This window comes from Poecile atricapillus, chromosome 2, assembly GCF_030490865.1.
Source record: "Poecile atricapillus isolate bPoeAtr1 chromosome 2, bPoeAtr1.hap1, whole genome shotgun sequence".
In the NCBI taxonomy this organism is placed as follows: Eukaryota; Metazoa; Chordata; class Aves; order Passeriformes; family Paridae; genus Poecile; species Poecile atricapillus.
Window position 1 is genome coordinate 46,606,654 of NC_081250.1, and position 15,508 is coordinate 46,622,161.

A 15,508-nucleotide genomic window follows, 5' to 3' on the forward strand; every position below is an offset into this window, starting at 1 on the left:
AGACCTGCCATAAATTCAGCTTAACCTGCTGGTTAAATTGCATTTATGGTTGCTCTGCAGGGCTGGAGTGATGCAGAACAGCCAGCATGTAGCAGTGACCTGGCTTTTTACAGTAAGCGTTTGTGTTGCTGCAGCTGTGCTTTAGGGCCAGATTCTCATTTGCTGATTTCACACTGTCTTGGTGAGAGTGAGTCCTCATTTACACTGATAAGACTGAAGTGCCTTTATAGCTCCCATCAGATCAGGCAGTGACTTTGAAGTAAATAAACCTCTGATTTTAGACAAAGGGCTGGAGTGTAATAAAAGCTGTGTGTTATTCTTCACAGGCACCTTGAATAAGGCCACAGGGAGCAAAATAAAAAGAGTGGAAAGCACAGCTTCTTTTTCCTCAGTTTTATGATTTACATTTTTCTAGCCCTTTGATTTTTTGGTCTCTAATTAAGTCATAAGATTGGGTGAGGTGGATACTTGCACGTACTAGATGGCCACCTGTGTCACCTAATGAACTGAGCTACTAATTATAGGTGGAGGTGACTTCAGAGGGCTCCATTAAGTAAGGAATTTGAAGTAGCAAAATTTTACTAAAAGAAGCATCCAAAGTATTGTTTTCTGCACCTATTTAACGGCAGGGATAACCAAAAGGGTTGACACCACTGGGGCAAGGTAGGCAATAAATGGAATATTTCTGCTGCCTGCTGTTGCACACCCTCTATTGACACTCCTTAATGTGGTCAGTGTGCTCTTTGGCCTTGGGAAATCACGGACTTTTTGCCATAGCAAGATGACACTATAATGTACAGTGACCCTGTCTGCTTCTGGTGTTTCATTGATTCTCATCATTTTGGGGAGAAAGATGAATTACACTAATCATCTGGTCTGATATAGTACATAGTAGCCTCTTTTAAAGAACCTCTAGATAAAATTGATTTTCTGCATTGGCAGAATTTTGTCTTCTCTGAGGTTACCACCTCTTTCTCTGCTGTTTGTCCTTCTGTCACTATGAGAAGTGATTCCTGAGCAGTGCAGTTCATGGGGCAGCTCCTCAAGACCCTGAGGGTATTTTAACAAGAACATCATGTAGGTAGTTGTTCATTTAAGTAACATGGATTTCTTCAGTGCATCACATTTGCTGTACAAGACTGGGAAGCAGTCATGAATTACTGTCAAAATGGGGTTTAAACACCATTTACTTGGGTTCCCTGATTATTCAAAGACTCTTTTCTACTGTGTTCCTTCAAGGGAAGAAAGGTGTATTGAATCACAAGGACCTCTCCTGAAGCAAAAGAGCAGACTGCTGTCCCCACATTTTATGTTCTGAATTGCAAGAAATGGTAGCCTTGGGTTTGGTGTGCTTCCAATAGCTTTTCTCTTTTTTTTTTTTCTTTTTTTTTTTTTTTTTTCTTTTTCCAGAATAAGGAAGTGACGTGCAAAAGAGAGAAGTGTCCAGTGCTCTCCAAGGACTGTGCCCTCGTCATTAAGCAGAGAGGAGCTTGCTGTGAGCGTTGCAAAGGTGCCATTCCCTTCCTATCATTTTACCCTCTTTTTAAAATGTTATCAGTGCACATTTAGGTTCCCAAAGATAGGACTAAATTTGTACCTTCTCAGCTGGGACTTGGCTGTCACCAGAGGCTAGAAGAGGGCAGTAACCATAACTGAAATACGTATGTGTACAAAGCTGAGGGAAATACATAAATTCACATATTTGTCCTGCAATTATTAGTTCTTGCACAGCAACAATCCTTTAGAAGTACATCTTTATTCTTCATTGCTATCTTGTTAGTTTTTAAAGAGTCATCCCCCTTCTAATGTTATCAGAAATATTTTAGGTCAACATCAATCTGCTAGTAGTCACTGGTCAGTAAGAGTCTCTAACTTTTTATGTGATTGGACAGAATAATACTTCTGAGTAACAAAGAATATGGTATTTATCCATGGTTATTCCTATTTCTCCTCATACTGGAAAAAAACCAAACAAATTTTATTAATTTTATTAAACATTTCCTGATTCAAACAATAATATTGTAGACATTTTTATGAAAGCAAAATAAGCTTTCCAAATATTATACATTTATTTATTGACCAATATTGTATATTCCAAGATGTTTAAAATGAGATAATGATCAAATAATAATAAAAAAAAGGTTAAGCATGCATGGCATGTATCTGCTATGTTTAACCACATGAAAAAAATGCAAGTAGATGAAGTTGAAAAGTAGTCTTTTTATTTTTTTTATATTTATGCAGTAAGTAATACACTCTAAAGCACTAATTTTGCTGAGGGACTGCTTCCACAATCAACGAGGTGGCGAATGTAAAATTCAGACAGCTTTATTTTATTTTTCCTCTGTCATTTTTAATTCTCCACTGGTGATTGTGTGGGATTGAGAGGGAGATAGGGTAGGATAAATAGTTGGGAAATAAAAGAATTTCTTGCCTTCCTAGAGGAAATACAAATGCAAGAAAACAGATTACACTGAAATTCAGATGGAAGAGACATGATGGATGTGTATTTTTCCTGGAAGGTTGCAGAGGTGTGTTAGATGCTGTGCTTATGATTTGCTTCTGTGCTGCAGCTTTGGAAGAGTTTGGCAAGCCCCAATTCAAGGATTTGTCTAGAAACATGACACTTAAAAGAGAAGGAAATGAACTGGAAAAAATATTAAAACATTACCGAAACAAGAATTTAAATTACAGATTTTACATAAATTGCATGTAATTTATTTCTTTTGTCAAACTGTGTTTAGTGTCAGCTTTGAAGGAAAATGTTGCTAAGTGTCGGTTGGATAGGGAGTTTGATTTTTCAATTTCATAATGGGATGTGTATTTGCTCAATGGTCTGAAAATTCTATATACATACATATGCATATGTGCATGCATGCATGCAATATGAAAAGAGTGAATGTTTCAAAGCTGAACAAACAATATTTTAATTCAAACAGTATTTTTATTCAGACTCCTTTTAAGATTTTCTGTTTATTCTGATTTGGGGTGGGTACCTACAGAACATTATCGATAGGCTTGAGCCTGGCATCTGCAGATTGCTATGCTTGACATCGCTAATGGGATAATTAATAGAAACTATTGAAAAATAGAATTAGGATGCACATGGACACTCGAGGTAGAAGAGGGATTAGTTAGCTAGGGTCCTTTGAATGTATCAATGGACAGAGAGATCCAACTAATAGGCATCCAACAAGATCCCTCACAAGGAAACTGCTGAAGAAACTAAGCAGCCCTGAGTTTTTAGAGATACTCTTCTCATCAGCAAATAAGTAACTAGTGTATGGTTGTTTTCATAGTAAAAAAAGGTTGCCAACATATCCTTGCAAAGATCTCCGTTTGTCAAAGTGCTCAGAAATGATCTAGAGAAGGGGTGAAGAGGGACAGGAGGTTTGCTGCTGGTGACCTGACGTCTGTAGCACAGTAAAGCAAGAGGATGGACTGTGAGGAGCTGCAGAAGGTTCTCAGGGCACCGATCAACGGATGACAAAGCAGCAAAGCAAGTTAACATGGATGGGAACAAATAGATGCACATAGGATAAACAGTCCTAACTTTACTGATACAATACTGTGCTCTGAGTTGACAGTAACTGAATGGTAGCTGTTTCTGAGTGTTATAAAAGATACTTCTGTGGCACGATTAACTCAATTTTCAGCAGTTCTCCAAAGAGAAAATTGAACTCTGATTTTGTTAGGAAAGGAGCAAGGTACAAACCAAAATGCTCTGTTTTCCCTCTGAGTCAGACAGGCTACTTATTCCTTCTGGAGGCTAAACTAGAGCTACGGACCTTGGTGTGTATTTTTCACACTTCCCAAGGTGTCACTTAGTAGCTGCTATCAGACAGAAGATTATTGACTAGAAGGGTTTTTGGTCTGATCTAAGGTGGCCGTTTCTATGTGCTTAAAATGCATGATGAATAAATTTCATAATTCAAAGAACAAAAAAGCTCTCAAGGACTAAATTTTCAAAGTAGATATGAAATTTCTGAATAAGTTTTTCTGTGCTTTCTGAAAGACAATGCAAAATATGCACCCAATCTAACTCTCACAGTCTTGACACCACGCTGTGTTACCAGGTTGTTCTGGTTCCAGGGGAAGAGGCTGATGGAACCATCTCTACCCCATGAGAGGCTGCTTGCTCTCCCACTGCTCTGAACACTGCTGAAGTTCTGTGTGAGACCTAAAATGAGTGTCCCATGGTGGGTAATCAAGGCTGCAAATACCAGCCTGGCAGTGTATCACTTTAGCTACTCCCTTTGGTGTCCCGGCAGCTCCCCGGCACTCCCCACACAAAGCTCAGCTGCAGCCGGGACTTGGCCCTGCAGCACTCATTCTCAGTTACTATTTTGTCAAGCTGCCAGAGTGCCCATGGGGAATGCAAGCAGGAAAAGGAAAACAGGGCTTTTTTGGCACTTTTTTTTTTTTTTTACTAGTTGCATTTCATCTAAACATGAACAAAATGTTACCAAGGAAAGACATCAAAAACTGATGGCTTTTTTCTTGGCTTTGTTCCCAAAGCCTGGGAGAGCTTAATCAGGCCTTACAGGCTCTTGCCAGCTCTCTTTGACAGCTTCACGTCTGTCTTCCTACCTTGTGAATAAATGAATGAATGAATGAGTGAGTGAATGAATGGCTGCTGTCATGCGAGTGCAACATCAGGAGGATAGCATTAAACCAAAGGGCATGTTCCAGAGTGGGCTTTTGTAGGAAGGAAACACTCATGAGTCATCTCTGCCAGTGAATTTTATTCTGTTATGAGGAGCATGAGGACATTCCTTGCCCATTGCAGGGGGATTGGACTAGATGACCTATTTTGGTCCCTTGCAACCCAAACTGTTCTATGATTGTATCTGCAGCACAATCAGGTGCACACACCTGAACTCTCCTACTCAGAGCTCTGCATACAGGAGAAACTGAATTGCTGGTAGAGAACTTTTCCTGCAAATGGTTGTGTGCTGAGCATAAGTCCCTTGCTTCCATTTGGGTATTTTTATGCTATTTAGGTAATTTCTAGCACATCTTTTTTCATATTTTGTAATAAACAGAAAAAGTAAGGAGCAGCCACTAGTACAGCTCTTGGAATCAGAAAATTCACCCATGATGGAAAGTAGCATATGAAAAGATTTGGCTTTGCTTTGTCACAGAATCACATAATATCCTGAGTCTGAAGGATCCCACAAGGATCATCAAATTCTGACTCCAGGACCTCCACAGGATAAGAATGTGCCTGAGAATGTTGTCCAAATGCTTCTTGAACTGTCAGGCTTGGTGCTGTGACCACTTCCCTGGGGAGCCTGTTCCAGTTCCCAGCCACCCTCTGGGTGAAGAACCTCTTCCTAATATTCAGCTTGAACCTCCCCTCACACTGCCTCATTCCCTTGGGTCCTGTCAACAGCCACCACAGGGAAGAGACCTGTGCCTGCCCTCCCCTGCCTCTCTGCTTCCCCTTGTGAGGAAATTGTAGGCTGCAATGAGGTTGAACATTTAAATTAAGATTTAAGATTTAAATTCTCCAGACTAGCCATGTGTTTTAACAATGTTCTTGACTTTAGGCCCATAGGACCTTGATTGTAAAGCTGGCGGGGTAAAGCTCACTTTTTCTGTGTGTTTGTGAAAAGTCTGGAACTGAGAAATGTGGGCCCATGATTATGGCTCCCTGCTGCAAGGAGAATGCAGGCGACTCAGTCTAATAGGAAAAGTTTTCAGCAAGATTATTCTTTTGACAGATATCTACTGTAGTTTATAAAACATACCACATACCTCTAGCATGCTATTCATTTTGAAAATACTAAAATAAATAAGCCCTCTTATTATTTTTGCATAGGTTAAATAGGCCACTTTTCATCTCTCATTTTATTTCATATATTTAATGAAAACCTATGAGGTCACTGAGATTATAGAAATAGATTTGGCAGCATTATCTTATTTAGTTGGATGGAGACCTGTCATTTAGATATAGAGCTCTCTACACATCAAATAGTAAGTTATTTGCACTCTGAAGAAGTGGTATTACTGGCTCAGGATTGCATAAAGTTTGCATTTCTAAAATTGTGCACCATATTCTACTCTATTATCTTAAGAATCTTAAGCTTCTATGGATGTGCAAAGACAAAGTTGCTGGGAATTCTTTTGCAACAAAGAAAATATATTCAGAATTTTCTTTCACTTCTCATGTACAATTTTGCATTTTCTGTCCTTGTTAACTTTTGAGAATTACTGGGGATTTTTGTTTTGGTTGGGTTTATGGTTTTCTTTTTAATAATTAATTATTGATCTTAGAAATTCTTGTGCTATGCTCCATTGATGTGGAATCTATCAGAGAATGGAATCCCAGCCCAGGCAACAACCATGCTAGGTCTATTAAATATTGAATATCCAAAGGTATCATAGTTAATCGTGCATTTCTTGGAAAGGATATCAAATACTATGGTTGAGGATTGCAGCCAATTTCAGCTCTTAGGGCTGGCCTGCAAAGGAAGTTAGAGGGGGGATGTGAGATTACCAATGTTCTGGCTGTTCTGCTGACACCCTGCAGGATCCATATGAACAGAACCTCTGTACTTTGTTTACCTCTGGACACCCCTAGGATGAGGTACCCAACACCATTTTGGTGTCCTGCTGCAAGATTGGCTGGGGGGACCTTTTTTTGGGGCCCCAGTGGGGCGCTATACCTTGCAGCCCATCCTTGCATGCTCTAAGGCAAGCTGTCAGAGGCAGGGGATAATACATGGATGGAGGGGGATGGGATGTGAAGATAATATGTATATTTTCCTAAAGAAATTTCTTTCACCTTCACCTGAATAATCTAGACCTGGCTTCGGTCAGGGACTGGTTATGAGAGATGGTTTGAGGACATAATCATCTCTTAACTTTTCTTTTGGCCCTTCTCACTGCTTCTGAGTCTCTTGGTGTTCCAGCTCTAAGCCAGAAGGTCTGTTTCTTGAGACTGGAAGTACAGGTTTATCTCAGTGTTCATTCAGATGTTAGCTTTGTATTTGAAGAAAAGGCAGAAGTTTTGAAGCAGTGACAAATAGCCACCAGGGACAGTACCATTCAGCATCATCACAGTGCCACCTTTGATTACTTCTGGTTATGCCTAAGAAAAGGTCTCTATCTCTCCATCCTTTCTTTGAGTTGACACTTCTTACAAAAGTCTTAGCAGATACATTTGACATCTCTTGGATGTCTGGTGTATACTGTTGTGCTCTGTAGCACCTCAAATTTCAGATGCTCTTATTATCTTGGTGAATATAGTTTTCCATTATGTAAGAAACTTTTAATGAAGAGTCTTGTCCTGTTATCACAAACAGTTTTTCAGTCAAACATCAGTTACCCAGATTTTCACATTGATGGTTTCACATGTAATGTTTCTCTGGAACAAAATGATAAACATTTTAGGACATGTATTACCGGAATAAGAATTTTTTTTACTATTTAACTTCAAAGGTGTAAGATGTACATGGATGATTTTGCTGGTGTGAGAAAATTGGGTACAAGAGCAAGTAATTTTTTTACTGAGCAACATCATTCATGACAGCCTTCATAACCATGAGAGGTGAAAGTTCTCCAGCTGCCAGACTTGGCAAGCACATGGAGTATCAGCTCAAGATTCAATGGCAGCTCTAACTGTGTGCCATTTTGAATTGCAATGTTCTCAGGAACCCTGCAGGGCAAGTTTTTTCACCCTATGCATGGAACACAAGACCTTTGGGAAGGTAAAATTCAGTTCCAGTGGTTTGCAAGGGACAAAAACAGCACTGGGAGGAGTCGATGTCTTTGTTTCTGCTGCTGTTTATTCAGTGAATATGGGCTGCCTTGCATCCTCTATGTGTGAGCTGTGTGGTCCTAGCACAGCTCACCCCCGTGGCCTCTTCACTCTGCAGTTATATGGCCCCTGTGCATCCCTTGAGTATGGTAATGGCCATGGCTCGGCTGCAAATAGGTTTGCTTGTACTTGGTTACAAAGGAAAGAGTTGGATTTTCACTGTTTGGAGCTAGACTTGATAAGCATGGGAGGTTTTGTATACATTTTCATGCTTCTGTGTTGACAAATGAAGACCAGGGTTACTCAACAGGAAGTTTAATTTTCTGGTAGCTGTCAATGGCTCTACCATCACTATGATATATGAAAATATATTTCATAATAGGTATATGTTTGATTCAGTTCTTTTATTTTGGCTAACTGATTTCATGCCAGGGAAATACTGCAGAATGTGCAAGTTATTGGTGGTTTTTTTTTGTTTTTTTTTTTGTTTAGGGTTTTGGAGTTGGCTCTTTTTTTTGGCTAGAGCTGGTATTTAGTGTTAGCATGCCTGGTTACCTCCCTGAGGATTAATTTATCAAACACTAAATAAAACATGTCTTCTGACTCTTTTCTTTTTCTTAATGTTTATTTTCCATGCCAATAGAGAGGTTACATTTTTTAAACAGAAAGTGGAGGGAAAGCAAAAAAAAAAGACTTAATAGGAGAAGAAAGATGCTGAAGAAATGAGGGATGAGGAGCCAGTCTATTGTACACCAATCTATCACTTTCTCTTGGGAGAATAAGGAAATGACTTGTCTATAAAATTCTCATTAGACTAAAATAAGCACAAGTTTCTTCTGGAATCTAATTAGGCAATGTCAAATTGAGTAAAAAAGGGTTGTTTTTTAATGAACTCCTGAGGACACTGGCTGAGCTTTTGCACAGCTAAACTGTCTCTTACAGTCAATTTCCCTATCTTTATGGTACTGCTATATGGGTGGGTATCTGGGGAAGAAGAAAAAAGAGTCATTAATCAGAGTTCTATGGTTTGGAAAGACAAATGGCTTCCTGATCATCAGCTTGTCCACATGCCAATAGAAAAATCTGCTATAATTTGCCTCTTTTGTTATTCTAGTCCAATTCTCTGTGATGATGCTTGTTTTAGAATGAAATTGTTCTTTCAAATTAAATTGGCCAAGGCTTGGTTTACTACATTTGAAGCAAAGGTGCCCAAGTATGGCATGCACAATATTGAAACAAAGTAGCTAAATAATTATATTAGAAGTTATTTATTTTAGCTTTTTTTTTTTTTTTTTTTTTTTTTTTTTTTTTTTTTTTTGTGCCAGAAGAACTGAATCTGGAGGATCACTTTGCCCTTAAGAGGTGACTGGAAAGCAATTGGCATTAGTTTCCACTGCATATGCAACAATTGACCAAGTTCAAAGTATTTAGTGGTTTTGTTAGGTTCAGATAAGCAACTTTAGGCTTGCATGTTTATCCAAGACTTACCTGAACTGTTTGGGTTGAAGGAGGTAATGGCAACAAGACCTACAACTAACTGAAAGTTAATATTTTACATTAATAAAACACCAGCTATTTTTAAAGAAAGGAGCAGGAAAGACTGAAAAATTAGTACACACTCCTTGACTGATATGAATCACTTTAGCATTTTTAAAAATGGTGTAGACCACTAATATTTAATTTCCTTCCACATGTGGAATCCTAAAAGTTTTCCTTACGGGGTATATAAGTCAAGATCAAATTTACTTATTAATGTCAAATCTTTCACATACTCTTTAGAGTGTTCTCAGGCTTTTTGGGTTCCCTTCTTGAAAACTTCCTCTGTAACCCTTTTCAAGTTTTAAGTAGGTATTCAGGTAAATAAGATAACATTTAAGTGATAGTCCCAATCTCTGAACTTTCTTGCTTTATTATTTTCTCCTGCTCTTCCTTTGAATGGTGGAATATTTCTAAAGGGTTTTTTTTGGGAAAAAAAAAAAAAAAGGCTTTAAAAGGTTTTCAGGAACTTCAAGTATATTCAGTCATACTCTATTGTGGAACTTGACATAAGAGACTTTGTTGATGACTTTGAACACAAAATATTCAGTGACTTCTACTGAATATTCTACTTTTCAGTAGAATATTTCTATTCTACTTTTCAGGCCAAATGTGGTGGACCTTTAACCTTTAACCATGGATGAGCCAGAATGGCTTCACTGAGCTGGCACATAGACTGAAGCAGCTTTCACTCAGATGAATTTAGGTGAGGCTCAGAAATTCCCATGTTGTGAGTAGGGGGACTAGAAAAGTCCAGCTATATGTTTGCAGGTGTCAGCTGAGAGATTTGTACATTCAAAGTGAGGTTCAGAAAACGTAGCCGGTATGTGGGCTTTGTTTCTTTTTCCTTTTGAAGAGTGTGTAGTGGGTGTAGCTCTGGGGCATCCAAAGGGCAGTGTCAGGGCACACCTGTGGTCAGAGACAGGTTAAAGCTTCACCCAGAGTTTGTAAAACACTCCTTTCTAACCCTTTTCAGTTTTTCCTGACATTCAGCCTTCCCCCATCTCTCCCCAAGGCTGCTTGTTATACTGGCTAACTCTCCCCTTGCTTCCTGCTGCTCCTTCTGCTGAGCATCTGCTGAAATCCAGCTCCCACCATGCCCCACACTGGTGTTGGCACTGGACGGGTGCTGCTCTGTCTCCCTCATTCCGCACGCTGGCCCATGCCAAAGCTCAAGAGCAGTCTTAGTAGCTCCCATGCTTCTGCCATCTTTCCCATTCTGGTTCCCATTTTCAAACTTCTCTTTAGGTGACTGCAGACTCTCCTTACCATGGTTGCTTCTGGTGTGCCATCCCCTTGCTGCTTTCCACAGGGACAATGGCTGGTGATGCAGGGCAGGGGATTTTGTAGCATAGCTTGGGTGTGCACCTCCAGCAGGAGCAGTGCTGACTGCATGAGTGCACCACCTTCATGCTTTGTCGACCAGACTAATCCTTGAGCTGAAAATTTCAGTTTAGTATGCACATCTGTACATGCAGATTAGCCCAGGGTCATTAGCTTTCTTATAGAGGAAACATTTTACATTAAAGAACATAATTGCTGAGCAAATATGTAAGGTATTTTGCAGTTGCTACTTCCCAACCCAGCCCTTGATTCTTGATTCTGGTAAAATACACACACAGATATTTAACAACACAGCTCATTCCATGCTGAGTGTCCTGCACACTTGTAAACTGTTTCTCAGACTGGGACCAGTATGACCAGGGCTTCAGCAACTTGGGGATGTTAAACACAATGAATAGACTCTGCATTTATCAGGGTTTTCAGTGAGCAGTAAGTGAGACTGTTCTGCAAGATTAATTCAGTGTTTTTCAGAATGGAACTTCAAAATGCTTAAGAGGACTACAGGGCTTCACTCTCCTCTCTTGATGTGCTGTCCTGCATATGTGAGATGTCAGAGAACTGTATTTAATGCACAGAGAATCTGAACATTTCTTTATTATTCAAAATAATTTCATAGGGGCTTTACTACTCTATAAGACTCAGTTGTATACTTTGTGCCTTTCAAAGTTTGACAAAGATGAAATTATCAGAGCCAACTTTGAGACTATTGATCGTTTCTTTTCAAAATATACCCGTTTCAGCTTAGGTAAGTGAAATGGCCACAGCACCTACAAATTTTTCACATGTTGCTCTGTATTTAGCCTGGAAAAAGAATTTCTGATTACTGCAAATCCTGAAGTACAAGTCTTCTGTTGTTTAGGAACATAACTGGAGGCAGTTTACACATTTGAAAATGATCTTTTTACGTCATGATTCCTTTAAATTTTTTGTTGAATTCAAAATGATTTTAAAGAGATTTTAAGTTCCTGAGTACATCAGAGCTCAAACCAAAACTCTCGAGTTTTTTTTTACAGTGGGCTCAAAGATTTACTGGTGTAGGGCTGATAAATTGCCTTTACTTTCAGAAGGACGTAAGATTTATTCCAAAGCAGGACAGTGCACCATACACAGCAGAGAAAGAGTAGTTATTGAGGTAGGGTGTGGAAACAGAATGGTGCCGTGGGCATTGTTTGACTGATTGTACTTTTGTGATTCTCCAGCTCTGTGTACATGTCTGTGTTTCAAAGTCTTTGGCAAGATTCCTGTTGGTTTCATGGGCTCTTTGATCAAGCTAATTTTGAATAAAATATACTAGGAAAAAAAACCCTGAAAGCAATAAATGGAAAATGGGCATTTTTCCCACAGAATGCGGTATGTGTTATTTCCAAATTTTTTCTCAGAACCACTCTAGGTCTCCAAAGAATTATTTTCTAGTTGAAACTATTTGCATTAATAAACTAACTCTTTTTAAACAAATATTATATTTCTACTTTATAAGTATTTTCTGGTTTTGCTTTTCTGGTGAGTTATTTCATTATTTTGTGTTCTTTTTTGGTTTTCTTTTTTTGTAGAATATCAGAAAATGGCAAAAGAGAAAACCAAAAAGGAAGAGAAACTAGTAGGAACATGTAATCAAACATGTGAAAATTAATGTTTGTTTTGGTGTTTGCTTTATTCCAAGTGGCTTCATGAAAATTCGTTTTGCACAAAACAAATGCGGGTTGATTGGGTGCACGGGCAAACAAACCTGTTTTCTGTTAACAAAGTGGTCATACAGCACACAAAGGTGAATAAAGCCAAACTCCACAAGAGTCCAAAATGTCTCCCCATGGAGATTCACCATACACACATGAGAACTTTCAGTTCATGCTGATGATGATCCCTCCTGTCATGGATATGGAAAGGCATAAAGGAGAGGTAGCTGCCAGTGTCAGCTCATCCATGCTGAGCTGTGCTTGCTGAAGAGCACTCCCGAGGGCTTTGGCTAATGGAAGAAGATAGCATGGCTAAGCTAGATGATGAATGCTTCCAGCTCTTCTTTCACACTCTTTCCTCCCTCTATGTATTCCAGTGCTTAAGTAACCAAGTACTTCCTCAATGGACTGCAGAGCAAGTGCTGACATACATTTTTAAGTGAATTGTCACTGATTTTGGTTTGTTTTGACCAGTCAGAGTTAGTAAGGAGTTTGGCCAGTTGGGCATCAGCAGCAGCTGTCTGGGGCAGTGCTGCCAGTCCTCCCAGGACATGATCCTTCTTTTTCATCCCAGCTCTCTGCTCTACCTCCTCTGTTAACCCAGGGGAGAGGGTGGGTTGCATTTAGGATGCTGCCCTCTGATCCTCGGCAGCAGCCTACCACAAGATCTTGTTCAGCTGAACTGATGGGCTTCTCTCTCATTCTCTAGATTGCAGTTTTGGAGGAAATACGTACAACAGCTCCATGAAATGGCACCTCCCCAGCAATCCCTGTGTTACGTACCAGTGCCAGGTAAGGATGTCATAAAAATTGTGCTAATTGAGTTGCAAACTTTTCCCAGGAAATCCTGAGCCTTCATTTATCCAATCCAAATAACCTGAAATATTTTATGCTCAAAGCACAGTATGGACTTTGCATTTAAACGAATTTAAATCCACTCAGATGCAGCCAGCTATAACCAAATATTCAGAAGTATAGGTTTTAAATGACTTGAGTACCCCAATACCCAAACTTTGCTGAAGGAGAGGTACACAGCCATGCCATTTCCTGCTGTCTTGACCTTGAAGTATGTCCTCTTTTCTTCAGCATTCAAAGCCTTTTGTGAGATACAAATTATTTTAGTAATTGGACGCTTCTGTGTGTATGTGTCCATGGGTTTTACCTTTCTTTAAGAAAAACCCACAACCAAACCTTTTTTCCTGCACTGTTAACACAATAGTATTTTTGGTAGCTTGGCTATCTGCAACCATAAAATTCTCAAGATTGTTGCTTGTCAGGCTCAAAGCAAGTAATTATTTAGGTGATTTTAGCTTATGTCTGTAAATAGGTCTGCCATTTTTGCTGACAATTTGATCTGGTTTTAATAGTAACACTCAGGCAGCTACTAAGAATGGCAGTTGGAAAGAGGAAATTATTAGTATGAAGAGCTTCTACTAAGAGGAGAAGGGAGTTTCAAGGGTTTTCTTCTCTTTTTCTGTAATACCTCTGCTCTGTGACACCAACTCATTTTTAAAAATAAGTGCATTGAGATGACTGAAGCTGGAGCAGTACTCTGTATCCTTGCACCTAATGAAAAGAAACTCACTACGTGAATTTAAATATGTTGCATGAAATGGTCAGTTCTTTATTGTCTGTTTCAGTGTCTAAATGCAAAACTGGGTGATCCTGTTTGCCCTAGATACACACATTTAAAAAATTATTTTGCCCTGCCTCAAACAGCTGGAAGCAGAAAGAAGGGTAGCAGCTTATTTGCATTGACCCTCACACACAGATTTGTTCAGGACACTTGAGTTCTCAAATAAATACAGGAAATGTTAATTTACTAATACTTATCAGTCAAAATATCAAAGATAAGCGTCTCCCCTCTACAGAACAAGATGCTTTTATCTGCTTTCTAAGTCTATTTTCCTCCAGTAGGAGAGGGAGGAGAATGCCTTGTGTCTGGCCTGTTTTCACCAGAGCTGCATGGCAGATTACTGAGGTTAAGGATTCCTGATAAAGCAGGATTCCTTTCCCTAAGAGGATGCTTGGCTTTTTTACCTGATGCATTTTAAGGCAAATCCTGTGTCTGGAGTCAGGGAGACTGAAGTGGATCTTTTGACTGTGGATTAACCCAAATCCTGATACCAGGAAGCAGGTACAGAAAGAAAAGAAGTTTTGAAACCCAGTGCTTTGTGGCATGTGCTGGGCTTTAATTCTACTGACAGTAATTGTGATTTTTTACTTGTTAAATAAAAAGCCAGATTTACAAGTTAAAGTTTTATATACCAAATTTACAAGTTAAAGTTTTGTATACCAAATTTACAAGTTAAAACAAGTAAACCACAACACTAACAATGAATATGTCTAATCTGCTTCTTTTCCAGGAAGGAGTGATAGTAGAATCAGAAGTACAGTGTGTTGTTCATTGCAAAAACCCTTCCAAACTCAGGGGAATGTGTTGTCCTGTGTGTCCAGGTGAGATTTCATAGTTAAGATGCTGTTCTACTTGTGCAACTGTATTTCTAGCGATACCCATCTTTATCTGGGAGGCTGCCTCTAACTTCCTTATTATATTTGAGAAGTTACTAAAATGTGGGCTGGTGACTCACAATGAACAAAATGACACAAGATTTATTTTAATATGTTTTAATAGAGGACATGCAGACTAGGGGATGCATAGGCAATATCCTGGGCTAATATTCATAGTTGTGTTTATGTCATTTTTTAGAGGGTCTGTTAGATGGGTTTGCATGACTGATGACCATGATTTTGTCAGGAGAGGAAGAATAATCATAAAAAAGGAGATTAACTTTTTGAAGGGGAGTGAGAATGGGTTGCCTTTGTGAAGAACAGTGACAAATTGCCATGTTTTTTTTAGGTTAATTTGATTTTATCAGAGATTTTGAATGTAAGCTCTGCTCTAGTTGTGATATAATGTATTTATTATATTTTGATATATAATAATAATAATAATAGATTATAATATCTGCTAATATCTAATATAAACTCAGGGAGTAAGAATGAATTATTGAAAAGCAAACAGCCTAAAAAACTATTTAAAAGGCACATGTAATGGGAGACTTATCCTAGCCTCGACTTCATTTTTGCAAATTTATTTGCTGTAGAAGGATGTTTTCTTTCCCTTACCCTTCCACCTGCAAGACACTTAGGGTTTCTTAAGGATTTATTCAGGATTTTGAAGTGATTT

General features: G+C 38.9%; 1 protein-coding gene across 5 annotated transcripts in view; it reads left to right on the plus strand.

Annotated features, from left to right (window-relative positions):
- BMPER (BMP binding endothelial regulator) overlaps positions 1-15,508 on the plus strand; it is a 149,270-nt gene that overhangs the window by 23,312 nt on the left and 110,450 nt on the right. For 4 of the 5 annotated variants that reach the window (XM_058833477.1, XM_058833475.1, XM_058833476.1 and 1 more), the window contains 3 exons: positions 1,411-1,510; positions 13,028-13,110; positions 14,685-14,775. In XM_058833477.1, the coding sequence (XP_058689460.1) occupies positions 1,411-1,510; positions 13,028-13,110; positions 14,685-14,775 (274 nt within the window). The remainder of the gene's footprint in view (positions 1-1,410; positions 1,511-13,027; positions 13,111-14,684; positions 14,776-15,508) is intronic. The other variant, XM_058833479.1, reaches the window with a different exon arrangement.